The 22168-nt window shown below is 42.9% G+C and overlaps 1 protein-coding gene across 2 annotated transcripts; it reads left to right on the forward strand.

The window, feature by feature from the left end:
- Nucleotides 1-908: 908 nt before the first annotated feature.
- c1qtnf12 (C1q and TNF related 12) lies at nt 909-17334 on the forward strand. 2 transcript variants are annotated; one of them, XM_030119504.1, is made up of 9 exons: nt 909-1003; nt 1135-2028; nt 12317-12421; nt 12519-12630; nt 12789-12973; nt 13626-13734; nt 15215-15308; nt 16659-16737; nt 17051-17334. In XM_030119504.1, the coding sequence occupies exons 2-9, from the start codon at nt 1849-1851 to the stop codon at nt 17147-17149; spliced, it is 963 nt and encodes a 320-aa protein (XP_029975364.1). In that variant the 5' UTR covers nt 909-1003; nt 1135-1848; the 3' UTR covers nt 17150-17334. The 2 variants fall into 2 exon arrangements, with proteins under 2 accessions (XP_029975364.1, XP_029975363.1); XM_030119503.1 differs by having other exon boundaries at nt 909-2028.
- The last annotated feature ends 4834 nt before the right edge of the window (nt 17335-22168 follow it).

The raw sequence follows: 22168 nt of genomic DNA on the forward strand, positions 1-22168 counted from the left end.
TTTATTTTGTAAGCGAGTTCTGACTGTTTCCTGTTTCAAGTTTTCTGTGTTGACTGCAATTTCCTGTTTATGTTGCCTGCGTGTGCAGGAAGTGGAGCGTCATCAGTACAGCGCCATATTGGATGGGTACACACGTTTGAGGATTGTTGTGCTTCAATCTGCAGCCTCTGGGTGGCGCTGTGCTAATACTTACAAACAGCGCGGAGACCTTCCAAAAAAAGTTATAAATATGTGGTAGGCGCTCATGAGCAAACATGTCATTTATCCTATTAAGAGTATGACAGGGTTGAATTCCTTTTAGACAAATAAGCTTATTGTAGGAATACCCAGACCAACAATTTGGTCGCATCAGTCATGGGCTATTTACTGAACCCTGCAATTTAAACCAGTCGAAATATAAGTATTACTTTCACTCTTTTTCTCCCTCCAACTGGAGCGCTTAAAAAGTGACACATACCCCCGAGTAACACAATCCTGAAAAAGATAATCAACACTCTGTTTAAATGAGTATTTGTATAAATTGTACAAATTGTACACAAAAAGGTGAGTAAATTTGTATCTTTTAACAACAAGGATTTAAAATAAGTCAAAATGACAGATGCACCACTACAGAGACATGCTGTTTCTGCCAAAGAGCCTCCTGAGCTTCTCTCATCTGTGAGATAAAGCAGAGCTGAAAAAGTTAGTGAGGTTGCCAATACAGAGAGAAAGAGAGAGAGAGAGAGAGAGAGAGAGAGAGAGAGAGAGAGAGAGAGAGAGAGAGAGAGAGAGAGAGAGAGAGATACAGGAGAGCAAGAGAGGGGGTGGGGTTGGTGGGTGGGGGGTTGAGGAGGGAGCAAAGGGAGGGAGAATGGGTGATGATAAAACTCCACTGTGAGCCCTCCTGTAAGCTCAGTCACAGAGCAAAGGAGCTACCAAGACCAGAGGGGCAAGGAGAGCAACAGAGGAGGTAAGCAGGGGAGCCTGGAGGCGCTAAATCTCTGCACGAGGAACTGTCAGCCAGGTGTGTCACGCTGCTGTTACCTGCAGACTTTTTTTTTTTTTTTTTTTTTTTTTTTTTTTTTTTTTTAAAGCATTGTCACAAGCTTCAGGAGGAAAGAAGATCAGTTGTGGACCTCTTCCATCTCCTGACAGACTGCTTTATGAATGCTGACCTGCATCGTTTCTGGCGTCCTTCCTTGGATCTCGCAGCTTTTCCAGCCACTTTGCAAGAGCCTGGATGCACCGCTCAGTGTGAGAAACAGCAGGGCAGAGCGAGGGAGGGGGAGAGAATATTGTCATCCATCTCTAGTACCCACCACCCCTCCAAACACACGGCCCACCCTGAGCTTTGAGCGCCCCTCCTCCCTGCCTCTTCTCTTGCCCCCCCCCGACCCTACTACTACTACTCCACCCCACCCTGCCCCGCCCCAACTCCCCCCCTCAACACCTCACCCCCCAACAGAGCAGAAAGCGTGAAAAATCTCACTAATGGGTTTATTTGCTGTCAGATCTGCGCCGATCTGTCATTCCCTTGGACCATTCTGCTTGACACATTTCATAGTTGAGTAAGCCTCCTGGCTCTCTGGCTAGACTTAACAGTGCCCCCGCGACGCTGCGCTGGCTGAGAGCTCATCAAGAGGGGAGCAAACGGCGGCAGCAGTCAGTCTGACAGTCTCTTGGACAGGGAGTCCCTGAAGCTGCATTCCTCCACTCTGATTTTTTCCCCCTTCTGTGTGTGTGTGTGTGTGTGTGTGTGAGCCTTGTGGGCATCCTCAGCTTCTGTCTAACCGCAGGAACGGTCCTCCCTCAGAAGATTTAAGGCCGTTTCTGCAGGGATCCTAGTGCTGATTGAAAAAGAGTGTGAAGATGTGGTGTGGGGCCGGGCCTCTGGCTGTGGTGGCTGCAGTGTTTTGGACTCAGTGTGTCCTCCTGGATGGGGTGGATGCTAAGAAGGAGAGAAAGAGGCCAAAGGAGGCCACTCCGCAGCAAACAGAGACGCACAATGCAACTCTATCCAACAGCGAGGAGGTCGGCGGGAGCATCAAGGTAACTGCTTTGATATGTTTAACCTTGCGATTCATTCACGATCTTACGATTCAAGTTTTATGTCAGCCTGGAGAAGATTAGGTGAGATGTGTGCAGATTTCTGCGCCGGACAGGTGTGCCCTCGCAGGTCAGGCTTCAGACAACTTGATGGAGTAAAATGTGTGAAACTCTAAATGGATGACTTCCAGAGGAATGCCAGGAATGTGCACATCTAAAGGCTGATCAATGCATCAACTAGTGCGTGCAGTGGGTGTCTGCCATCACTTATCCAACACATGCGAGCACATCAAGCGCTAAAATCCAGGGTGAGATGATCGTAAACACCTCAGCACTGCAGCAGTAGATGTAGACTTTCTGTTTTCTGAAGATATTTCCAAAAAAAGCAATGTTAGAAAACATACTCCTGCAAAAAAAAAAAAAAAAGCATTAATGTGGAACATGTCCATTTTCAGGAGCAACATTTGGCCCTTGACTCTGTTATTTATTGGTTTACTGCTGGCGATGCATATTTGTGAAGGTTTCCAACAGTCTATTTGTTTTGCTTTCAGCCCACCCATTATGTTGGCATTCTCATGTAACCCTTGCTGCCCTATATACCAGCCCACACTTCAGTCCTCACCAGTCCGTCTCACGGTGCCGTCCACCGCCTCCCCCTCCCGTGAAACCACGCGGTGAGGTCTCCTCCTGTCTTTAGGAACACTTTGTAGGTGGCTGAGGCCGGGCGCCGTTTATTTGACTTGGTGCGCTCTGTAAAAGCTGTGGCTCTGAACGATGACCTTGTGTCAACTCTGCAGCCTGCGGAGGGCTGCACCCCGCTGGGACCCCGCTCCTCTGCCTCCCGTCCCGCGGGGAGCAGGGTGTCTTCGCAAACACTGGGCCCCCGCTTTGCGGTGACTGACGGGCTCGTGATGTAATGCCTGGGAAAGTTAGGTGGGCAGATATTTAAAGACCTGCGGTGATGTTGTTCCCAGCCCATTGATTCTGTCATTCACAGGCCCGGGCTGACTCCGCTGTGTCTGGGACATCCGATAGGGGCGGTGTGGCCCTGAAAAACTGGGGCAGCATGCCGTGTAAGCCCCTCACAAAGCCCCATAGAAAGGGTCTTGAAAGGGAACACCTCGGTGAGGATTAGCCCCCAGCGCCTCCCTCTCTGACATTCTTTTCATCTCATCTCCCACAATCAGACGGTAATGACATAATCACTCCTAAGACGAAATGTTATGCCAGATAGCGTCTTTGCCAAACACTGTCACCTCTGAAGGAACCTGAGATTTCAGCTTGACATCTGTGGAAGTGGACGCATTCAAGGTCGTATTTGTTGGTGCCACTCTATCTGGGTTTGTGGAAAGAAAAGCAAAGGAGAGAAAGAAAAAAAAAAGAGAGAGAAAAGAGCATGCCACACACCATGAACAGTGGTAAACTTGCTTTTCTTGGGCAGTTTGTAAGTTTATCCTATTACACATCTGTTAGGTCTCAGAGAAAACAACACGTCCATTGGAGCTGCCTTGGCAGGCAATTTGTATTCTCAAACAAGCCAAACATTTACACTCCACATTTACATTTTTTTCCCTTGTGCCCAGTGGAAACAGTTCTTGCGATGGCATTCGCCTTCTATCTGACCAATCCCGTGTGTGGGCCGCTGGCAGAGTGCAGTCGGACCCCGCATTCCTCTGGAGATTTTCCATTTGAAAGTGATCACAACAGCGAGGTGTGGAGTTGTGCTGCGAGAGGAATTTTTCTAATGAGATGATGAACATTTCAAACAGGCGCCGATCTCGGTGGAGCGTCACGCCGTCGGAGCGGCGTGTCAAAGCTCTGAGGATGAGAGGGATCTGTCGCTGCGGAGAGCGGCGAGGGGATTCTGTGATGGCTGTAATGGAGGGAGTCAAGTCAAACATCACGCCTGGCGTGTTGAGTAACGGCCGGGTTGAGCCCGAGGCGAGGGGGGGTTTTTTGTTTCCCCCTCCCTCTCTCATCCCTGGCGATGATTAATGCATCGGTGTGTGGGACCTTCTGGATCGAGCCGCGCATGAGAGACGGGGCCGAGTCCCACAGGAAGCAGGGCCGCTGCGAGAGCGCGCTGCCGACGGTGCTCACCCACCTTCGCTCTGTGTGGCATGACAGTGAACTCTGCTCTCAGCATGTCAGGTGAAGGTTTTGCTTGTTTAACGTCGTAAAAATTACCAAGATGATGTCATCGGAACGAAAGCGAACAAGAAACAAATAATAAAGCCTTTTGTCATTACACTGGATATTTGCAAGTAAAATAAACCGCAGCGTTGTGCTTTCACCTCACTGACACAGAGCGCCTGTTTTATTTGGATTTCGTCTCATTTATTACAGCAGCAGATTGATGCCAGATTTATAGAAATCCCTTAATCTCGCCTGATTCTTATCATGTGCCGGTCATGTTGCTGAAACCACAATTTTTCTGCTTCGGTTTACAGTAGAAACTTCAAGAGAAGAACACAACCGTTGACCGGTTGGCTGTTTTTAACTGCTATCAGTGAAATATGTGGGGCCTGTGTGCCTTCTGCATGTTCTCCCTGTGCACGTGTGGGCTTTGTTTCACATGCGTTTGCCGCTATGAATAACCTGAAGGTGTGAACGTGAGGGCATGTGATAGTTTGCACCTTTTCCCCACCCATCGTCAGGTGCGATTGGCTCCAGATGCTAGATTACATAATTTGGATGGCATTGGGTTGGCTTCAGGATTTTGTTCCCATTTTTGTGATGAACTTCTTTTCAAAAGTACGATGACGGTGCATAATTTTCGAATTAGAATGTAGCTGTGATCAACTCCAACTCCCATGACCTACAGCTTAGCTCCATTTAAAGACCTGAGCTTACAAAATCTATAAGCTCATTACACTTTGTCATTTACTATTGTATAAAAAATGGGCATTTATGCTAAACTAATCAGATTGCCATTACTCCATATAGGCCTGAGCTCTCTAGCACCCTCCAAAACTAGAAACTAAACTAGACAGTGACCTCCGGTGGCCAAAATAATCATGATGGAATCAATGTTGAGTAGTAAGAGTTATAAAAATCTGGGAAATTCATGCTCAAGTCTGTTTACTGAAAAGCGTGCAAAGTCATAGGTTTATCTAAGAGACTAATGTTCAAGACTACAGTAAAAATGGGAGATAATCAAAGACTTTTTTTGTAACTTTGTATTTTTCTGAAGCAAACCTACATTTTACTTCTAAATTCAACAAAACTCACAGTGTTTAAAGAATAAGTGCTATTAGTAGAACAAGTTCAGGTCAGGCCAGGGGCTTTGCAGACCAATAGATAACAAGCTGAGCAGGAGTCACACATTACACAAAATTTATTTTACCCATAATGCATCTGGGAATATTAGAGAAACTGCATTTCCAAATTCTCATCTTGCATTTTGTAGACATAATGCATGTACAAATAAGTTAACTAGATGCTGTTTTACTACATTGTACATCAATGACTATAGTTACTACCAATGGTGAGAATATATATGACTGATCACCACTTGCAGGATCACAACTTCATCAAGCACACAACTGCTGTAAAGCAGATTGAAAAATAAAGTTCTGAGCCCCCAATGAGCCAGCTGACCTATGACCACAGCTGATATTAAGGTCCCAGTTTTGAACCTAATACTTTTAGGTACAATACATGTATTTAAAGAAGCATGTATGGAAGGACTTTTGTTGAAGCATATGGATGGGTTTTGCTCCTTTTTGTAGCAGCTGATGTTTACTGAGCCCCTATAATCTGGGTGCAGAAAGTATGAGAGAGTTCTTCACTTACTATTTGTGCTAATCGGGGAACAAACCAGAATTTGTGCTTGAAAAATGCAATGAAACTTAACTTTGTGCAACTAGATCATGTTTCTCCCATTGCTTGTAAACCATCTCCTCAAGAGGGCAAATTAGTTGCACGAAGATAAGAAAAACAAGTACAGCATGTACTTAACGCAGCGTCGTGTGGAACCACAAATGAATCACATAAAAGGAGGAGGATCTAATGACATCCTGCGTTTTCGCTCTTGCCCAAAGTCAAAGCGAGTGGCCGAGCCGTACCTGAGGTGGAACGGGATCACTGGAGCTTTTCAACAGCTCGTCTTACCTACCACGGGGAAAATGAGCACTCACTCTGATCTGAAAGCTGTAATTTGTACACAAAACAGATGTGACATGGAAATCAAATTTTCTTTCAGGTAATATTGCTTTTCTTTGTACTGAGAGGTGACTTTCTCTCACAGAAAAGAAATGCATCGTTTGTCGGGACAACAGTGGAATTTAGAACCGAGCTGTACTTTGAGAAAGTGCCTACGACATTAAATATTAACTACATCTTGTGCACATCCAAATGTGTTCATGCAACATTTGTTGGACTAATAACAGCATCCTCCCTGTGTGATGGGGCAATTATCTTCAGCGCACACCGTTTGAGTAATGAGACAGCGAGCAGAGTCAACATCGCATGCCGAACTGTATTTAGCTTTTTCTGCGATTAATCATCAAGGCGATCTGTCTGTGAAGTGCGGCGGTGTGGAACCCGGGAGTGGATGCGTGACGGCCGGGATGCACGCAGGTTAGCAGGATCCCCTCCCCACGTCCCACGCAGCCGGTGGGGATCCCTCCCTGCCTCCCGGGGCGGCGGCGGCGGCGGCGGGCCTGGCGTCGGGCCCTGCCACCCATGCATGGAGACTGCACAGCGAGCAGTGCAGGGATGTGAAAACATGGGATTAAAAAAGGCTTTCCATCAATCCGCCCGACCTTTAAATCTGCATGTGCAACGTTTTTCTTTTTTCTTTTTTTTTTTTTAATCTGCTGCCAGAAACGAGTTCTTGTCATCTCCAGAGTACGAACAGGTAGAAAAACAGATAACATCCCAGTGAAAATAAGATAAGTTCCTCCTCCAGAGGAGTAGCGCTTCAGTATCTTGTTGCAGACATGTTTTAACAGTTGTGTTGTTGGTGGCGCGCTGCCCTGGGGAAATATTTCCCATTTTTATTGCTTCAAATAAATTCTACCTAATTTTCCCCAAACTACATGACAAACACATTTAAAGGAGCGCGCGTCAAGCAAGTTATTCATGCAGAGGGCAATAAAATCTTTTAGGCTTCTGTGAATGATCAGCAATGATTACAAAACGATTGCTAAATGGATCCAAAAACTTTAGCTAGTTTTTATTGACGGACCAGGTTGCATGAGAAAGTGATTGTTGGTCCAAAAAGTTTTAGTTAGCTACTGGAATATCTTAACTCCACTGTACTGATGCATTAACTGGTGACTCTGCATAACCTGTAAGTGTTACTGTGATTGTTGTGTTACGGATGGTAACCGGTCCAGTTTATATCCTTTCCTCACTCGTACTCAGCTCAGATCACCTCCAGGCAAGATGACACCATTCAATATGACCATCGGTCTGTCTGTTCCTCTCTGGAGATATCTGCAAATGATTCAGTGATGAGCTTATGAATCCTTCACTGATCAGTCAAAACCTTAGATACATTTGAAAAGATCATTCCTTTCTCAGAGTTTCTCACTTGTATAAAAACTCGAATTGCCAAGAGTCAGACCACAGTAAGATTCACGCTAGCTGCTGCCCGATGCCTCGGGCCTTTATGCTAATCTAAACTAACTAACTCCAGGTTTAAAGCAAGGATATAAGCAAGTGGTCTCAAGAGTTTCTGGAGGATCACAGAGATCCATCTCTTCAATCAGCTGCATGCTGCTTCATCCAGTCCACAATCTGAGGGAGTTTATGGATCTAATGCCGGTTGAAAGCAGTTGAACATGCAAACTCCCCACAGAAAGACCAGGCATGTGACCACAAGATGATACTGATTGATTCCTACTGTGATACTTAGTGATCCTGTCTTGATCGGACAATATCACATTTAGGCTGATTTTGGAATTTATTAATTGACCCTTCCGTGGTAGCATGAGGCACACAGTGGCCAATATGTCAACGGTGAGGAAATATTTCAAAGCAGAAGGTGAAATCAGTCAAACAGTCGCTTGCGATGTCTGAAATTCCAGCGTTTCAAAGGCATCAGAGCTCCGTTTAGGACAAGTGATTGAAGACGATGTCTGAAACAACAACGCAGAATCCCAATCAAGACGTGAGTAAAATTCACCATTTAAAGAACGGCGTGATCCGGTTGTCCAGAGATTTTCAGCCTCTCCCACCTGTGGAAACAATGCTCTCCGTTCTTAAGACTGGCTTCTCACCAAACGAGGATAAATATTGTGTTGATTATTTAACAATTCTCGCCTTCAGACGTCAATCCTGACTCAGTGTGGCGAAGAGGTGTGCTCACGCCTGCTGACAGATGAGACCACTTTGAGCCGCTCGCACACGATCAAAGCCGGAGTCCTGCTATTCTTCAATCGACCCCTCGGACCGATACCTGGAGCTGCTCCCTCCCCACTTCGCTCACGACTTGTACGTGCCGATACGCAGCTATGTGAGGGACTCCACAGTTTACTTTGCTGTCCGCTGTCAACGCCGGCAAGCGAGAGACTGAACGCTCCTGACAGGTTTTCTTCTGGGTCGTCGGGCGATGCGGCTCGCACGTCTGCGTGCGTGGTGTCTTCTTTGAAGTTCTCGAGCGAGAGACAGACGCGACACCTGCATACAATGAATCAGACCACTTTTTTGGCACGTTGTGTGGGCCGTCCGAACCATCTCCAGTCCACATACATCAACAAAAGTGTCTAATGGAAACAGTCGAAGATTCCAAAACCTGACGATTAAATTATTTATACAGTGATTTACCGTTATTTCTTAGCACAGAATTGAGGGTAATAATTACCTTGGTCACGGCCTTTCTTCCTTGAGCACAGAAAATCCTCGAGGGCAAGGGTTTAATAGTTTAATTACAATGGCGTGTGTTAAAGAGGATAACAAGCTTGGAGTACGTCTGATTTCCTGGCAATGACATGTCGTCTTTTTTATTTTGACATGGGCAATGAATGAGATGTGTAATTATACAATAAACCAAAGGTTTGAGCCAACTTGCAGTGTTTTGCTTGAAAAAAAAATCTGTTATATAAGTCAGTAAAAATATATTAACCCTTCATTTTTATCTGGAATTACCAACTGCCAACTCACGAATTAGATTTTAGACAATAATTTTTTCTTTACAATGTCCACAGTTTTCGGCACATTCTTTTTTGTTGAGCATCTTCCAGCTGTTTGAATTGGAGCGCCAACAAGATGAACAATAAATGGATGCTCAATATTTTGTTTTGGAACTTAGAATGCAAGTTTTATGAACTTGCATTCAACCTTTATAGTTTTTGGGAGCCACATATCAAACAGGTAAACAGACACAAACGTGCGTGTGAAATTGTGCAAATGAAAAAAATATAATTTTGGAAAATATTCAGGGGTTGAAAGAGTTACATGTGGCTCCAGAGCTGCATGTTACAGGACTATTAGAGGCAAATTAGAGAGCTTATTAAGAAAGTCGATATTAAAATCAAACCTGATTTCATTTCAGTTCGGTCATCCTAACCTAATGTTAGTTTTCATATTTCTATCTTATGTAAATCTGGATTTGAAGAGTTCAGTTGCTCTTGTATGATATTTGAGAGTGTTGTGTAACATTTGGTATTTGTTTGTGGTATCAGAGGTTTCTGTTTCATTTAGCATTTATTTTGTGGATTCTGCTCCTTTAGATTCAATATTCTTTGTTTATAACAATCTGTTAGTCTCTGTTCTTTCACTGTTTACGTCCCGGCGTTGATCTGCTGCTGCTCAGGTCCGGTGTGCTTCTAACTTCATTGTTCTTGCATTTATGCCAACATGACTGTGTTTTTGTGGCTAGGGACAAGAAAAAGGAAAGCCTGAACGGAAATTGGGGAAAGTTAACAATGAGGAAAAAGCCACTTTTTAGTGGTGTCGGTCACAATGCGTTTGATACATGAAAGTTTGCGCGTATAAAAACAAACAGGTGCAAACAGGATCTTCATGCACACTCATATTGAAGTTCACCAAATTAAAGGTCAGCTGGCTCACCTCAAATTTTGTTTCCAGACATTTTCTCTTACTTTGGTTGTCTTTGCAGCCTGAACCTCCACCCCCGCCTCTGTTTGTCATAATCAGATTGATTTTTTTTTGTAATGCTACATGTTTGGTAACTTTCTCCAAAAATGAACACAGAAACTCTGGCAGTTCCAGCAGATCATTCTTGTGTAAGCAGAATCTCCAAAACACAAACCCCCTCATCAAAAATGTTCCTGTCTGCACGGGATGTCTTGCTATTTTCAACTGCTCACCAGCAAATTGTACAGAAAGTGAAAGTGTGACCTCCTTGTGTGAGCATACAACTGAATGGACTTTGGCAAACACCAAGAAAGGCCTGAAAAACTCAACTGGATCTACCTCAAACTGCTCATGCCGCCAGATGTTGGCCTTCATCCTTTCTTTCATGGTCCACCCTGAGAGTAGCTTCGATGCACTTATCTGACTAAAACTGCTAATGAGCTTCGGGTAGTCTTTAAAACTTCCTGCTGTGAAACAGATTAGAAAAAACTGACATGGGATAAATTAGCTGATCCATCTGGCCTTCTGTCCTGTGGAAAGACAATTTAGAACCGTAAAACTGCTCTTGACTGAAGCAGTTTTTTTTCACTTTTATCTGTTTCCAAGCCTCAGAATCACAACAGAAACACAGAACAATCCGAGGCGCAGCCAGGCCCGAGTCTGTTACGTTGTTTATTTTGTCTGCTGTCAGAGAGTAGAGCGAGTCAAAGACAGACAGAGCGAGGGAGAGGGAGCGGCGCAAATCCCAAACACAAGAAAACAGACCCCTTTTTTTCCTTGATCCCGTCACATTGGAAAAGACAAACAAGGAGTTACTTTGTTGCGGTGGAACGAGAGGCAAAGCCTTTAACAGCGAAGAAATCGGCATGTTGGTTTAGCAGATAAGTGATCCGTGTCCCGCTGCCAAACCTAAACAAATTCCTTTTCAGACAGCTCACCTCCAGCGCTCGTCTTTATCTCCTCTTGTATCTCGGCTGAAGGCTCTCTGACACTCGGGGCAGGGCTGCAGTGAGGTTTGCGCTTGCTGTAATTGGAATTCATTCAGCCTCACATTTTACCACAATCAAAACAAAGCAGTTGTAGCAGAGCGGATGGAAATGTAGCTTCCAGGGGCCGTCCTGCTTTCTTATCTCCCCAACAGATCCCAGGCTCAGAGTATGATTTATTATAAATGAGTTATTTTCAGAGCATACCTTCCCGTCACAGAACACGCTCTCAAAGTGAAACTCACAAACTTCACTCTGTACAGTACAGGAGACATGCTTTTAACTTGTTTGAGAATTTGGGTCATTATTTTAATCCAAGTTTCTGTAAACTTTATGGCTACGAATCGCTGCTTTTGAAACTTTTATGCACACTAAAATGAGCTTTTTTTTTCCATTTTTCCCTCATTTTATGTTGTTTTCAAGAGTTTAGCTGTTTTAATAGTAAAAGTCTTTTAGATATTCTTCCTGTTTTGATTGATCAACCATCTAAAGATTTTAAGCTGCTTGAGTTGTTTTATCTACTCCAGCAGTTTTTGGCAACTTTATTTAAGGAAAAATAAAATGTTTATTTACAGTCCTTTTTGAAAAAAAAAAAAAAAAAAAAAAAAAACGCTTCAGTGAACCACCACAGCTGCTGGTGGCAGACCGCTGCATTAGTCAAAGGAACAGCATTAATAAAAGAAAGCACAAGTCAGTCCTTGGACGAGGGAGGGAAGTGTCGGCCACTCTGACGTGTCGTTACAAACGCTGGTAACTGAGGATTGCGGCCCACAGGATCGACATCGCACACAGACGGGCAGACTCATTTTTCAGCAGGGTGCTCATGGAAATTTTCATGTGCTGAAAATAAAATCACTTGACGAGGTTTGTTTACATTCATCTGAGTCTGTTGGGCCTATAAGAACTGACGTGGCACCTGAGTGAATTATCTGGAATGAAAGAAAGAAAGAAGAAGAAGCACAGAGTAAAGCTTTCGGGTGACTGATGGCAAACTGTAATGGATTGGGCAGGAAAGACAGGCTGAGAAAGAAAAGAGGTTTCCTCGTTTGACCTTAGCTTGTGTCTGGCACCATTTAATTGTATCTTAGGAGTTTTTCCAAAGGGAGAAATGATGACTCACTGGATTTTGCTTCTTTGCATCGCATCCCGCTGGGCAGACGTATCTAAAAATGAACGATTTCTGTAAACCGTTCTTACCTACTTGCTGTGCTTGCGTCCAGATTACCTGGCTGCTGAGGAATCTGCTGTGTTCTCTGCAGGTTTCTGATCACCAGAGGGTGGATCCTCTCGGGTCGTGGATGGACTTCGTCAAACGACCGGTTGGAAACTTTCCTGGAAAGTGTCGCAAACGCAAACGACCCCTGGTAAAACAAAGTCCGGCAGACTTTTTTTTTGTTGTTATTTATGACTTTGAGATCAGGTTCAGCGCCTTGAAAAGACCTCGTTACTGTCCTCTATCAGCCAGGCCCACCTGGACCACCGGGGCCACCCGGCCCCCAGGGACCCCCCGGCTCACCGGGGGCAGAAGTGACCCAGGAAGTCCTTCTCCAGGAATTCAAAGAGATGATTAAAGGTAGCCAGAAATGCAGCTCAGCTTGTCGATCTGCTCTGCCCAACAACTGTACCTACACAACATTAGCCCCATGTTTGATTGCCTCATCTTGAGGGAGTGTGTTGAAAAGTGGACTGAAGTCATTCTGCAGAGTATTAATCTGGAAGCGTTTCTCCCAGAGGCGACAGAGAGGAGGGCTGCAGCCCTGGACAGACCGAGCAGCCCCAGCCAGCTCCCGACAGCCCTCCTCACCCTGGAGGGGGTGACCTCCTACCGCCGGATAGAGGAGGCTTTCCACTGCAAGCTGAAAGGACCCGTGGTGGTGGACAAGAAGACTCTGGTGGAGCTCCAGAACTTCCAGACAGTGAGTTTGTTTCAAACGTTTACGAATCGGTCGGGCTCCGCTCTTTGCTTTGCGGTTTGCGTTCATTCTCCCTAGCAAGGTGACACACTTTGTTCAAACTGCGCTGTAAGAGCGAGAGCTGGATAATGGTTTTGCGAGCTGTAAAGTTGCGAGACGGGATCCCCCCCCCCCCCTCGCTGGCGAAGTGCGCGGTGCCACTCAGAGACTCAGACTGCCTCTCTGGTCAGAAATATCAACTTTTTCAATCCTGCACATCACTCCCTGGGCGGCATACAAAAGGCACTCTGTCTCCGACTTGGAATAAAGTGTGGAGAGGACAGAAATAGACACTGTTTGAAACAGCATGCTGTAGTGGAAGAACTATGCCCTGCTGGGACGGGCTGGGCGAGGGAGGGGTACACTTTACTAACTCCTTAACATGCTAACACAGCACTATTTAGGAGAATGTGTGTGAATTTAGAGTGAAGATTTCATTCGTTTGCACAGCGAGATTGAAATTCACACAGTTTATAGGATTAGTTTTGGTAAAATGCCCAATACTGAACATCCCGGTGCGAGTGCTCCAGCTCAGTCCTTAGTTTGAGATCTCAGAGGTGGAATTCTCTAGACGTTTTCTGTGCACATTTTCCATATACTTTTTCTGTGCTTTCAGCCGCCCGCTAAAGGAGCCTTCCTGCGAGGGTCGGGAATGGACCAGTCGACGGGGAGGTTCACAGCTCCAATCACCGGCATCTACCAGTTCTCAGCTAATGTACACATCGGTAAATCCACTGCCTTACAACAGTATTAATTCACAAATCGGCTCATCATCATTCTAGCATTTGAAAGAACAAAAATGTATATCATGATTCCCTCTTTTTATCTACTGATTGGTTACTTTCCAGAAATAACATTTTATTTAGTAAGAAATCAAATAAAACAAATAGTATTGATATGGGCAGCCAAGCAAATGCTCGATGTTTACTAAATAATTTGAAATAACACTGTTGGGGGGGAAATGAAAGTGCTCCTCCTGATGGATTATTCATTAAATCTATTATTGACTCTTTCAGAATGAAAGCTGACCTAATGTTTTTAGTTGAAACATTTCTTTAATTATGAACGGTGGGAAGTGTTCATATTGCAGTAAGTACTGAGGATAAAGCAGCTGAACACAAAGCCGTGTTTCATCCAGTAAATCCTTCAAAGTTTTTTAAAGTAAATTTGAATGTGTACTTTTAGAGAATTTATTATTTTGTAAAATTATTTACTTCCCAGACCATCAAATGAACAATAGATGTCACTTTTTATTTGTATTTGTTCATGAGTCAGTTGAGATACAAATTAACTTATAAGAAGTAAAAGAATCAATGATGCCACCTAGTGGCCATTGTCATTATGAAGGAAGCAATGTTGGACTGCAAAAATAATGGCTGCACAAAGTATGCATGCTAAATCAGAGTTATATCTCTTTCTAATCTTAAATAATTAGATCTGGTGACTAAACCTGACTGCAGAGTGAGCGGTGAAGGTGTGGTCAGCCTTGTATTTTACAGTGTGTTTATAGTTACCTGAACCAAGCTGAATGTGCAAACTGAGATGTGGACTGACAGCATTTAGTGTTAACAATGTACTGAGATAAAAATATTAAATTAAAAACATGGACACTGTATCTAGTAAAATCAATGCAGTATATAGTATTAGTTTCTAGTGCATGATATGCGTGATACTGATCTTATCCTACGTTTATGCAGTTGATCATATAAAGCCAGGATTTACCAGAAAATGAGAGGATGAGCCTCCTTTCACAGAGCTCACACCATACTGAGCGACAGACAAATTCTGTTAAATTAATATTTTTTTAAAGAATATTTTATTATTTCAGCCTTTGACTGGTTATTAAAATGCAGTTTCAACGAAAGTAAGGCATTTTTTTCACTCTCATGTCTCTTTAAAGTTATTCAAAATACATTTTTGGGTCATAATATAGACTTTAGATGTGAACGACTAAGCAAGCATAACATAAAAATATATATAATGTAATTTATAATGTATGCTAAAGTTATTCAGAGCAATACACCTTTTTTTCATTATTGGATTTTTAAAATTTTTCTTTTTTTAATTATGGGGAGGAAACTTTCAGTCAAAAAAAGCAACAAGAAAATCCTGGATTAATTTTAGCGTCTGGGCTGCAGTAACACGTCAAACTACAAGTTTGTCTGATCGTGCCTCTTTAATTTGAACATTCTCACTTCCCTTCAGATCACAACGAGGTGAAGAGGAGCAAGAGCCAGCTCAAAGCGCGGGACAACGTCCGCGTGTTGATCTGCATCGAGTCGCTCTGCCACAGATACACGTAGGTATTCCTGGCTGTTAAAAAAGAAAAACCCTCCTGAGAGCGCTTCCCCCTGAATCCAAACACAGTCCAACCTGCCTGACGCCACTGTAACCATGTGCTTTTGATTTTGTTTTGACATGCTGGTGAGTGATACTCCAACTGATCACCTTTAAGAATTCGTGAAATCGATTGTGTGGAGTCATTAATCTGACAACAACAACTGCGCTGCGCATTCCTGACATACCTGTCTCCACGTCTTGTTTATTTTCCCCCATAACAGTGATATTTTATTGGTGTTTAATGCCGCTTCGGCTTTCACCAGAATTTATGTGCTGTTAAAGGTGTTGTCTGTTACACTTTGTATGGAACCAGTTTGGCATTTCCTGTATAAAAGAGCAGAACAGGTCTTTAAAGGAAATGTCGTCTCGCTCCGAGCCGTCGTCCCTGTCGCCCGACTAATCTTTATGGACTCACCTTTGACACCCCAGGCAGCCTGTTAACAGCACAGGAAGGCCCTTGTTTGGAACGTGGGAGACTAATAATGAAGCGATTGGATACAGTCGGACAGAAAATCGCAAAGCCAGAGGTCTATTTATGTAAAACTACTGAAACTCACTGAAGAAACGAAAAAAAAAAAAAAAAACAGCTCCCTGAACTGAGCAGAGCTCCACCACTTCTCCTTCTGCTGCGGTACAACAAGGGGGGAACATATAAATAATATTATTATGATGGGTTCCTAAACCCAAAAGAGTGCTTGGCTTTTGGTTTCCAGAGCCAAAGTCCCAGCCAGTCTCACCCTCCCACGCCTGAAAATGCAGAGAATGTGAAGCGAGGCTCGTTGCGCAGGCAGTCGGAGCAAAGACAAACATGATTGATTTGCCATAAAAATGTAGCATTTTCCGCTTAACAAGAGCCAGCGCTCCTGCTGTGCGGTTTTAAAGGCTGCAGCCATGTTGAAACGCTCCGTGCAGACTTCTCTCAGTAGTTAAAAGGCACATTGTGACTTATTTGAAAACGATCGATTCTGTTCTGTTGTTATTTGTTATATTTGCCAAACCAAGACGTTATGTAATCCTTCACAGAACATTTTGTTATAGCAACATTATCAGTCATTAAAGTGCAAAGTTTGACTTTAGCGAAATGTGCATATTGACTTTCTTATCAAGAGTTAAATGGAAACTTGGACACCACTCAGACACCTTCATGCAAGATTTGAAGCCATGAACCAACTTAAATTAACGTCTTCAAAAGCTCGTACGTTATGCATGTTTCCTGCATGTTTACTTCTCTAGAAATGTGGAAAACTCGACAAAACATCACAAGCATCATAAAAATAAGATCTAAATGCTTGGTTTTTCTGTTTCACAGTTCGCTGGAGATGATCGTTGGATTAGAGAGCAACAGCAAGATCTTCACCGTCAGTGTGCAGGGGCTGCTGGAGCTTCAGGTGAGCCAAGAGACATTCATTTATGCAGTGATGGGCGTAACTGCATCAAAATGAACGCCATTATTAACGGCATTTAGTACTTTATAGTAACACAGAGCATTCAGTTTGTGCACATAAAGAAGGAACTGTATTGTTACAACATGTGTTATGAGGCTTGACAGAGCAGCCATAGAGAGCCCTAATCATTCAAATGCAGCTTTTTGTTACTTTTTTGAAGAAGTAACTAACAACTTTAACTAATTGCATAACTTTCCTAACATTGCATATATGTAGCTCATTTGCCATCTCTGTGTTGTGTGTTTTTCCTCTGCAGGCTGGACAGTACACCTCCATATTTGTGGATAACGCAGCCGGCGCATCCATCACAATACAGAACGGCTCTGACTTCATGGGCATGCTGCTGGGCGTATAGCCTCCACCCGAGTCTTGTTTTATCTCTTTCAACGGACTATTTCTGAGATCCATCACACAGGGCCGAGCCACAGAGAGGGCTGCAAAGAAAGAAAGCACGGCCGACGCTGACCGGACTGCTGGTCGGATGGTGAACGGACAGCGTGAAGAACTTCGCGGACTGAGTTTGTTTTTCACAGCGCACCGCCACGTCTCGCCTCATGGACTCGGATGCATGTTGCTTCACTGATAAAATCACCTGAAAATAACGTGGAGGAGACATTTATCTCACTATATGCTTTACAGTTGTTGAAGACCTTTGCAAACTGAGTATAAAATGTTCTCCATAGGCAATAAAAGAGCTAAGGAATACAAAGTAGTACACTTGTGCGTTTAATGTATGTTGACCTCTTTGGGGGTTTTTTTGTATGTATACTATTTACTATCTATTGTGTACACTTATAAACTATTATTTTTTGGATTAAAATTCACTTTTATATATGTTATATGGTACATAAACTCTGTGAGTACACTGGACAGTTGAAATATGCTCAATAGGCAGGCATCATATGATTTATAAATATGACTCTTAGTACATTTGTTAGCCATTTTAGCATTTTGTCCAGACTAAAATATATGCACAGCTGTTGAATGTCTGCATTGAAATTTTGTGTCGACATTCATGGTCGCCAAAAGCCATGATTCTACTGATTTTGGTTTCCACCGTTGCCACCATGTGATGTTGACATTTGAAGTCTTGGGAGCTTCGTCTCTGACAAGAATGGGACAGACTGCCATGAAATACATGTTCGTCCAAAATAAAATGTCATATTATTGGTGTTCCTGAATTTTTCAAGTCAAACTATAATTTTTTTACAAATATTTTATTATCAAATACCATATTTTTTTAAAGCCTTGTGGTACAGTCCCTCCACAGTACTTGAGTTGTGATTGACCCGTTGTGTTCAGATCCCGGCTGTGACAGGAAAGCTATCAACTGAAAAAAACTAGCGAAATCTTCAGTACATGACTTTACATGATTACCTGATGTTCTATTGCTGAAAAGCAAATGTTGATGTACTCAAATGCACTGAAGTGAAGCCTTGTTTAAAAAGAAAGAGCACTCAGCTGGAAACCCATTCATCAGTTTTTATTTCAGAAAAGTCACAAGTAAAGAACAGGAACATGACAGCTTAGCACTGTCGTATGAACTCAGGTTGGCAAGTGTGTATATAAGCTTCCCTCCAGCCTCGTCACACAGTCCAAAGCCATGCATACGGGATTGCTCATGAGTGTAAGTTGCCCATCGATGTGAAGATGAGCGATTGTCTCCGTCCTCTGATGCACTAGAAGTCTCTTTCTGGGCAAGAAAGTCAATAATGCCAACTTACCAGCTTTTCTTTTTGCTTCTTTCAGGCTAACCATTCATAAGAAATACAGAATACACGGCTTTATTTAGTACCAAGTGGTGATCAGGATGGGACAGCATTTTTTGAGACAGTCGCTGAGAATTTTAGCCATTTTCAAAACTTTTTTAAGACTGCAAATTGTTTTATATTTCTACATCATATATAAATAATGTCTAGTTGTGTTTGCAGGACTGATTAAATGTAAAACAATTTCTCAAATATTTCAATGAGACGAAACAATGATGGTTATGGGTCGCAACCCAAAAGCAGGCCACAAGTCTATATTCAGTTGGTGGTCAACCATTTGCCTGAACTAACAAAACAAATAAAAAGGTTTAGCTCAGAACCAGTATCGAGGTTTATTTAACACTAGGGGCTTGATTTTGGTTGACCAGGTGCAAGCATGGAGCACCTGCCCCTGCACCGTCTCATCAACGGGGTGTGTCCAGGGCATTTTGCAAAATTGCTGTCCCCTGTGCCCCGCCACGCCCATCTCCCTGCAAGCAGAGTGCACCAGCCAACCAAATTAGAAATTTGACTTTGCATGGTATTGCACCAGTTGAAATTACCACCGCGTGGGCCACACTCTCCACCACCCTGCACCGTGCTGTGAAAGTAGAGCCCCAGGCGATAGCAGCTGACAACCTCAATTTCACAATGTCCACAAATTTATTCACATACGCCAATGGGAAAGGACGCAGAATGTGAGATATGGATTTCATTGTATTGAGCAAAGTGGAGGACAGTGTGTAGTGCAACAAGCTGTTGGCACATGATATGATTAAGTCACCAGAAGTGGTATTTGGAAAGCAAAGATCAGTTATATATATATATATTTTTTTTGTGCATGTAAACACTGTGGACTCTGAAAGAAAAAAAGATTGATTTGCTGAGGAGAAAAAGTTTAGTTTTATTTAAAGTGCTGTGATTGGAGCAGTGATATTTCAATGAAGCATCTCAGCTTCAATTTAAAATGAATTTAAAAAGTTGATTCCTGTACTCAGACCATTTGAGAATTACATTTTTTTAAAGGGTTAATAAGTTTGTTCATTTGAAAACCTCATTTTGAGACTGTATTTATCATCAGCTCAGTGGAGAAAATACCTACTTGCATCCCTGTTTATTCATGAAGCATCATCTGCAATGCCATAAACTTTCCATTGCATCTGAACGGCAGAATGACCTGAAATACCTTCTCTGGTGCTCTGAGCCCCGTAAACACCCGACTGCAGTCACTCACCTGGTTCTGAGACATGTGCAGAATGAGATTCTCTGCATGGCTCTTCTTTATCGCGTGTGTCTACATGTAAAGATAATTCCTCAAGTTTCCAGTTTAATTAAAACCACATAACTGTTGTCCTTCATGTGATCCTGATAAATCAGGTCTTTTCCAGTGATTACGGGGATCTTCCATATCAGTATCTTGTCTCCTGGGTGGTCTCACTAATAAAGTCTTAGACCTAATGACACCAATGCTTGTCCGGCCAGTAAAATGAGCTTGTTAGCATCATTGCATGAATGCCTCATAATAGAGGCTCCTCAAGGAAGCATTGCTGGGATGCCAAGTGTCACATACTGTACCCGAGGACCGACCACAAGAACGTCGCACCCACGTGTTATTTCAGCCACACATTTCAGACAGGAATGAGCAACCCACAAAAAAAAAAAAAAAAAAAAAGAAAAAAGAAAAATTGGAAAACAAACATTACATCTTTATTTATAAATGAACTAACCAACATTTTAGTTTCCAATACACCAGCGCTCTTATTCCCCCGCAGGCTAATTTTCTCCCAGTCAAGATAAATGAAGAGAAAATAGAAACGTTGAAAACAGCACAGGCAGAATTTATAGAGTGTTGTAGCTGAGTGAGATTGCAAAAGCACACTCACTTTCCTTCTTTTTTTTTTTTTTTTTCATAAGCTGTAGTCTTTCAACGCGTTTAACTGTGCGGGGATGACAGACGATATAATATTTGCCTTTTCATTGCTCAAGGAGCCGGAGAACAGCGCACACTTGTGAGTTTTGATTGTCTTATGTTTTTTTTTTTTTTTCTTCAAAATGTGTTTAATGACAGCTATGTGAGCATGCCGTAACGCATTCGCCTGCCCTGCAGTGGAACACGGAGGCTGCCAAAGTGGTTGCGAAACCACCCTGCGCCACGACTCTGACAGGAATTTCCCATCGCCCCATTATCAGCATCAGACAAGCTGAGTGATTGCAATTACATCTGCCCAAATGCTAAGAGCAACTGTTTTCTTTTTTTTTTTTTTTCCTCTTTTCCTTCAGAGAAGTGAGGTATTATGAAAGGGCCCATTGTGAATCTCTGAGGTTCCTGTCTGCCCTGTAAACCAACATAGTTGGGCTGTGTAGCTTTAATGAGGCCTTAATTATGAGATTCCTCTACCTAGTGACTTACTCATTGGGCGACGGCTGTAAGCAAAACCCTCAGAGTGCAGCTTCCACAACGTAAACAGAGGCCAGGTCCGTTGGTTTAAATATGAAGAGACGCATCTGAAGTTATAAAGATGCAGCAAAAACAGAATAAAATTCAAAGCCATTAAAAACAAATGTCGAATTACAATCAGTCATTTCAGACATCTTTCTAAAGTTGGTACTTCAACGAACACCAACTGAGTTTTGTTTCGTTATTCATCGACCTCATGACCGTTCGGCATTTAAAAGTATCTGCGATGAAAGAAGCAGGAGGGAATTTTTAGATACTCACTTAAATAATGTCATAAATCTATTGCTCATGTGGAATTTTTGGATGAAAGTGATCAGAAATTACTGTTTTAGTTGGCACTGAATAAATAAAGTTGAACTAAAGTGATTGGAATGATTGAATATAAGGTAAAACCTAAGTAGCCCCAGCAGGTTAATGTTATTTATATTTTATGGGTCAGCTTAGAAAGAGCCTGGTCTCAAGGTTTTTAGTGAGAGGTGTTTCTTCAGCTGACTCCCACCACTTTTATGTGTGGACTTTCATATGAGAGATTTTGAATTTTGTCTTGAATTCTGAGGCCTTGCCATCTTTTCTAAACCTCATCTGCTGCTCCGTGCTTTTCCGCCACGTCTTCCACTATGTGACCGATCATCTCGCATTGTTCTTTTCCAATATTTTGCCAAATTCAGATGCTGTTTGTAATATTTATCTCTTCTTCCATTTACTTCATAGTGAAGTCAATTGAACAAGGGAACAGATTGTTTCTGGCAGATTGCTCTCTTGTAAACACACAACGCGAATACAACCCCATCATGAATACCTCAGTCTGTTTGTGTGAGCACTATATTTAGCTCACTATACACAGGCCTAGTGGTGTCATTACAATGGTGTGGCAGCTTTTTCTACTCTGCGGGGAAGATGAATTATGCACCCCCTCTATTCCAGCTTTATTGTTTTGCAGAAATGTTGAGTTTTACTCATGTTTTCACAGAAGAGGGCACAAGGGGCAGAGAGTAGGACCCAAAAAGAAAATGCATAGAGACAAGGCCTGGAGACAAGATGACCAGAAAACCGGAAGACAGACAGAGAACCTCTCATAAACCCAGAGCAGCAGGTGACTGCAATCACACAATCAGGCACAGCTGATCGACGTGAGCTTAATTTTAAAGATCAAATTCAGGAAAATGTC

This window comes from Salarias fasciatus, chromosome 20 (assembly GCF_902148845.1).
Source record: "Salarias fasciatus chromosome 20, fSalaFa1.1, whole genome shotgun sequence".
NCBI classification, from domain to species: domain Eukaryota; kingdom Metazoa; phylum Chordata; class Actinopteri; order Blenniiformes; family Blenniidae; genus Salarias; species Salarias fasciatus.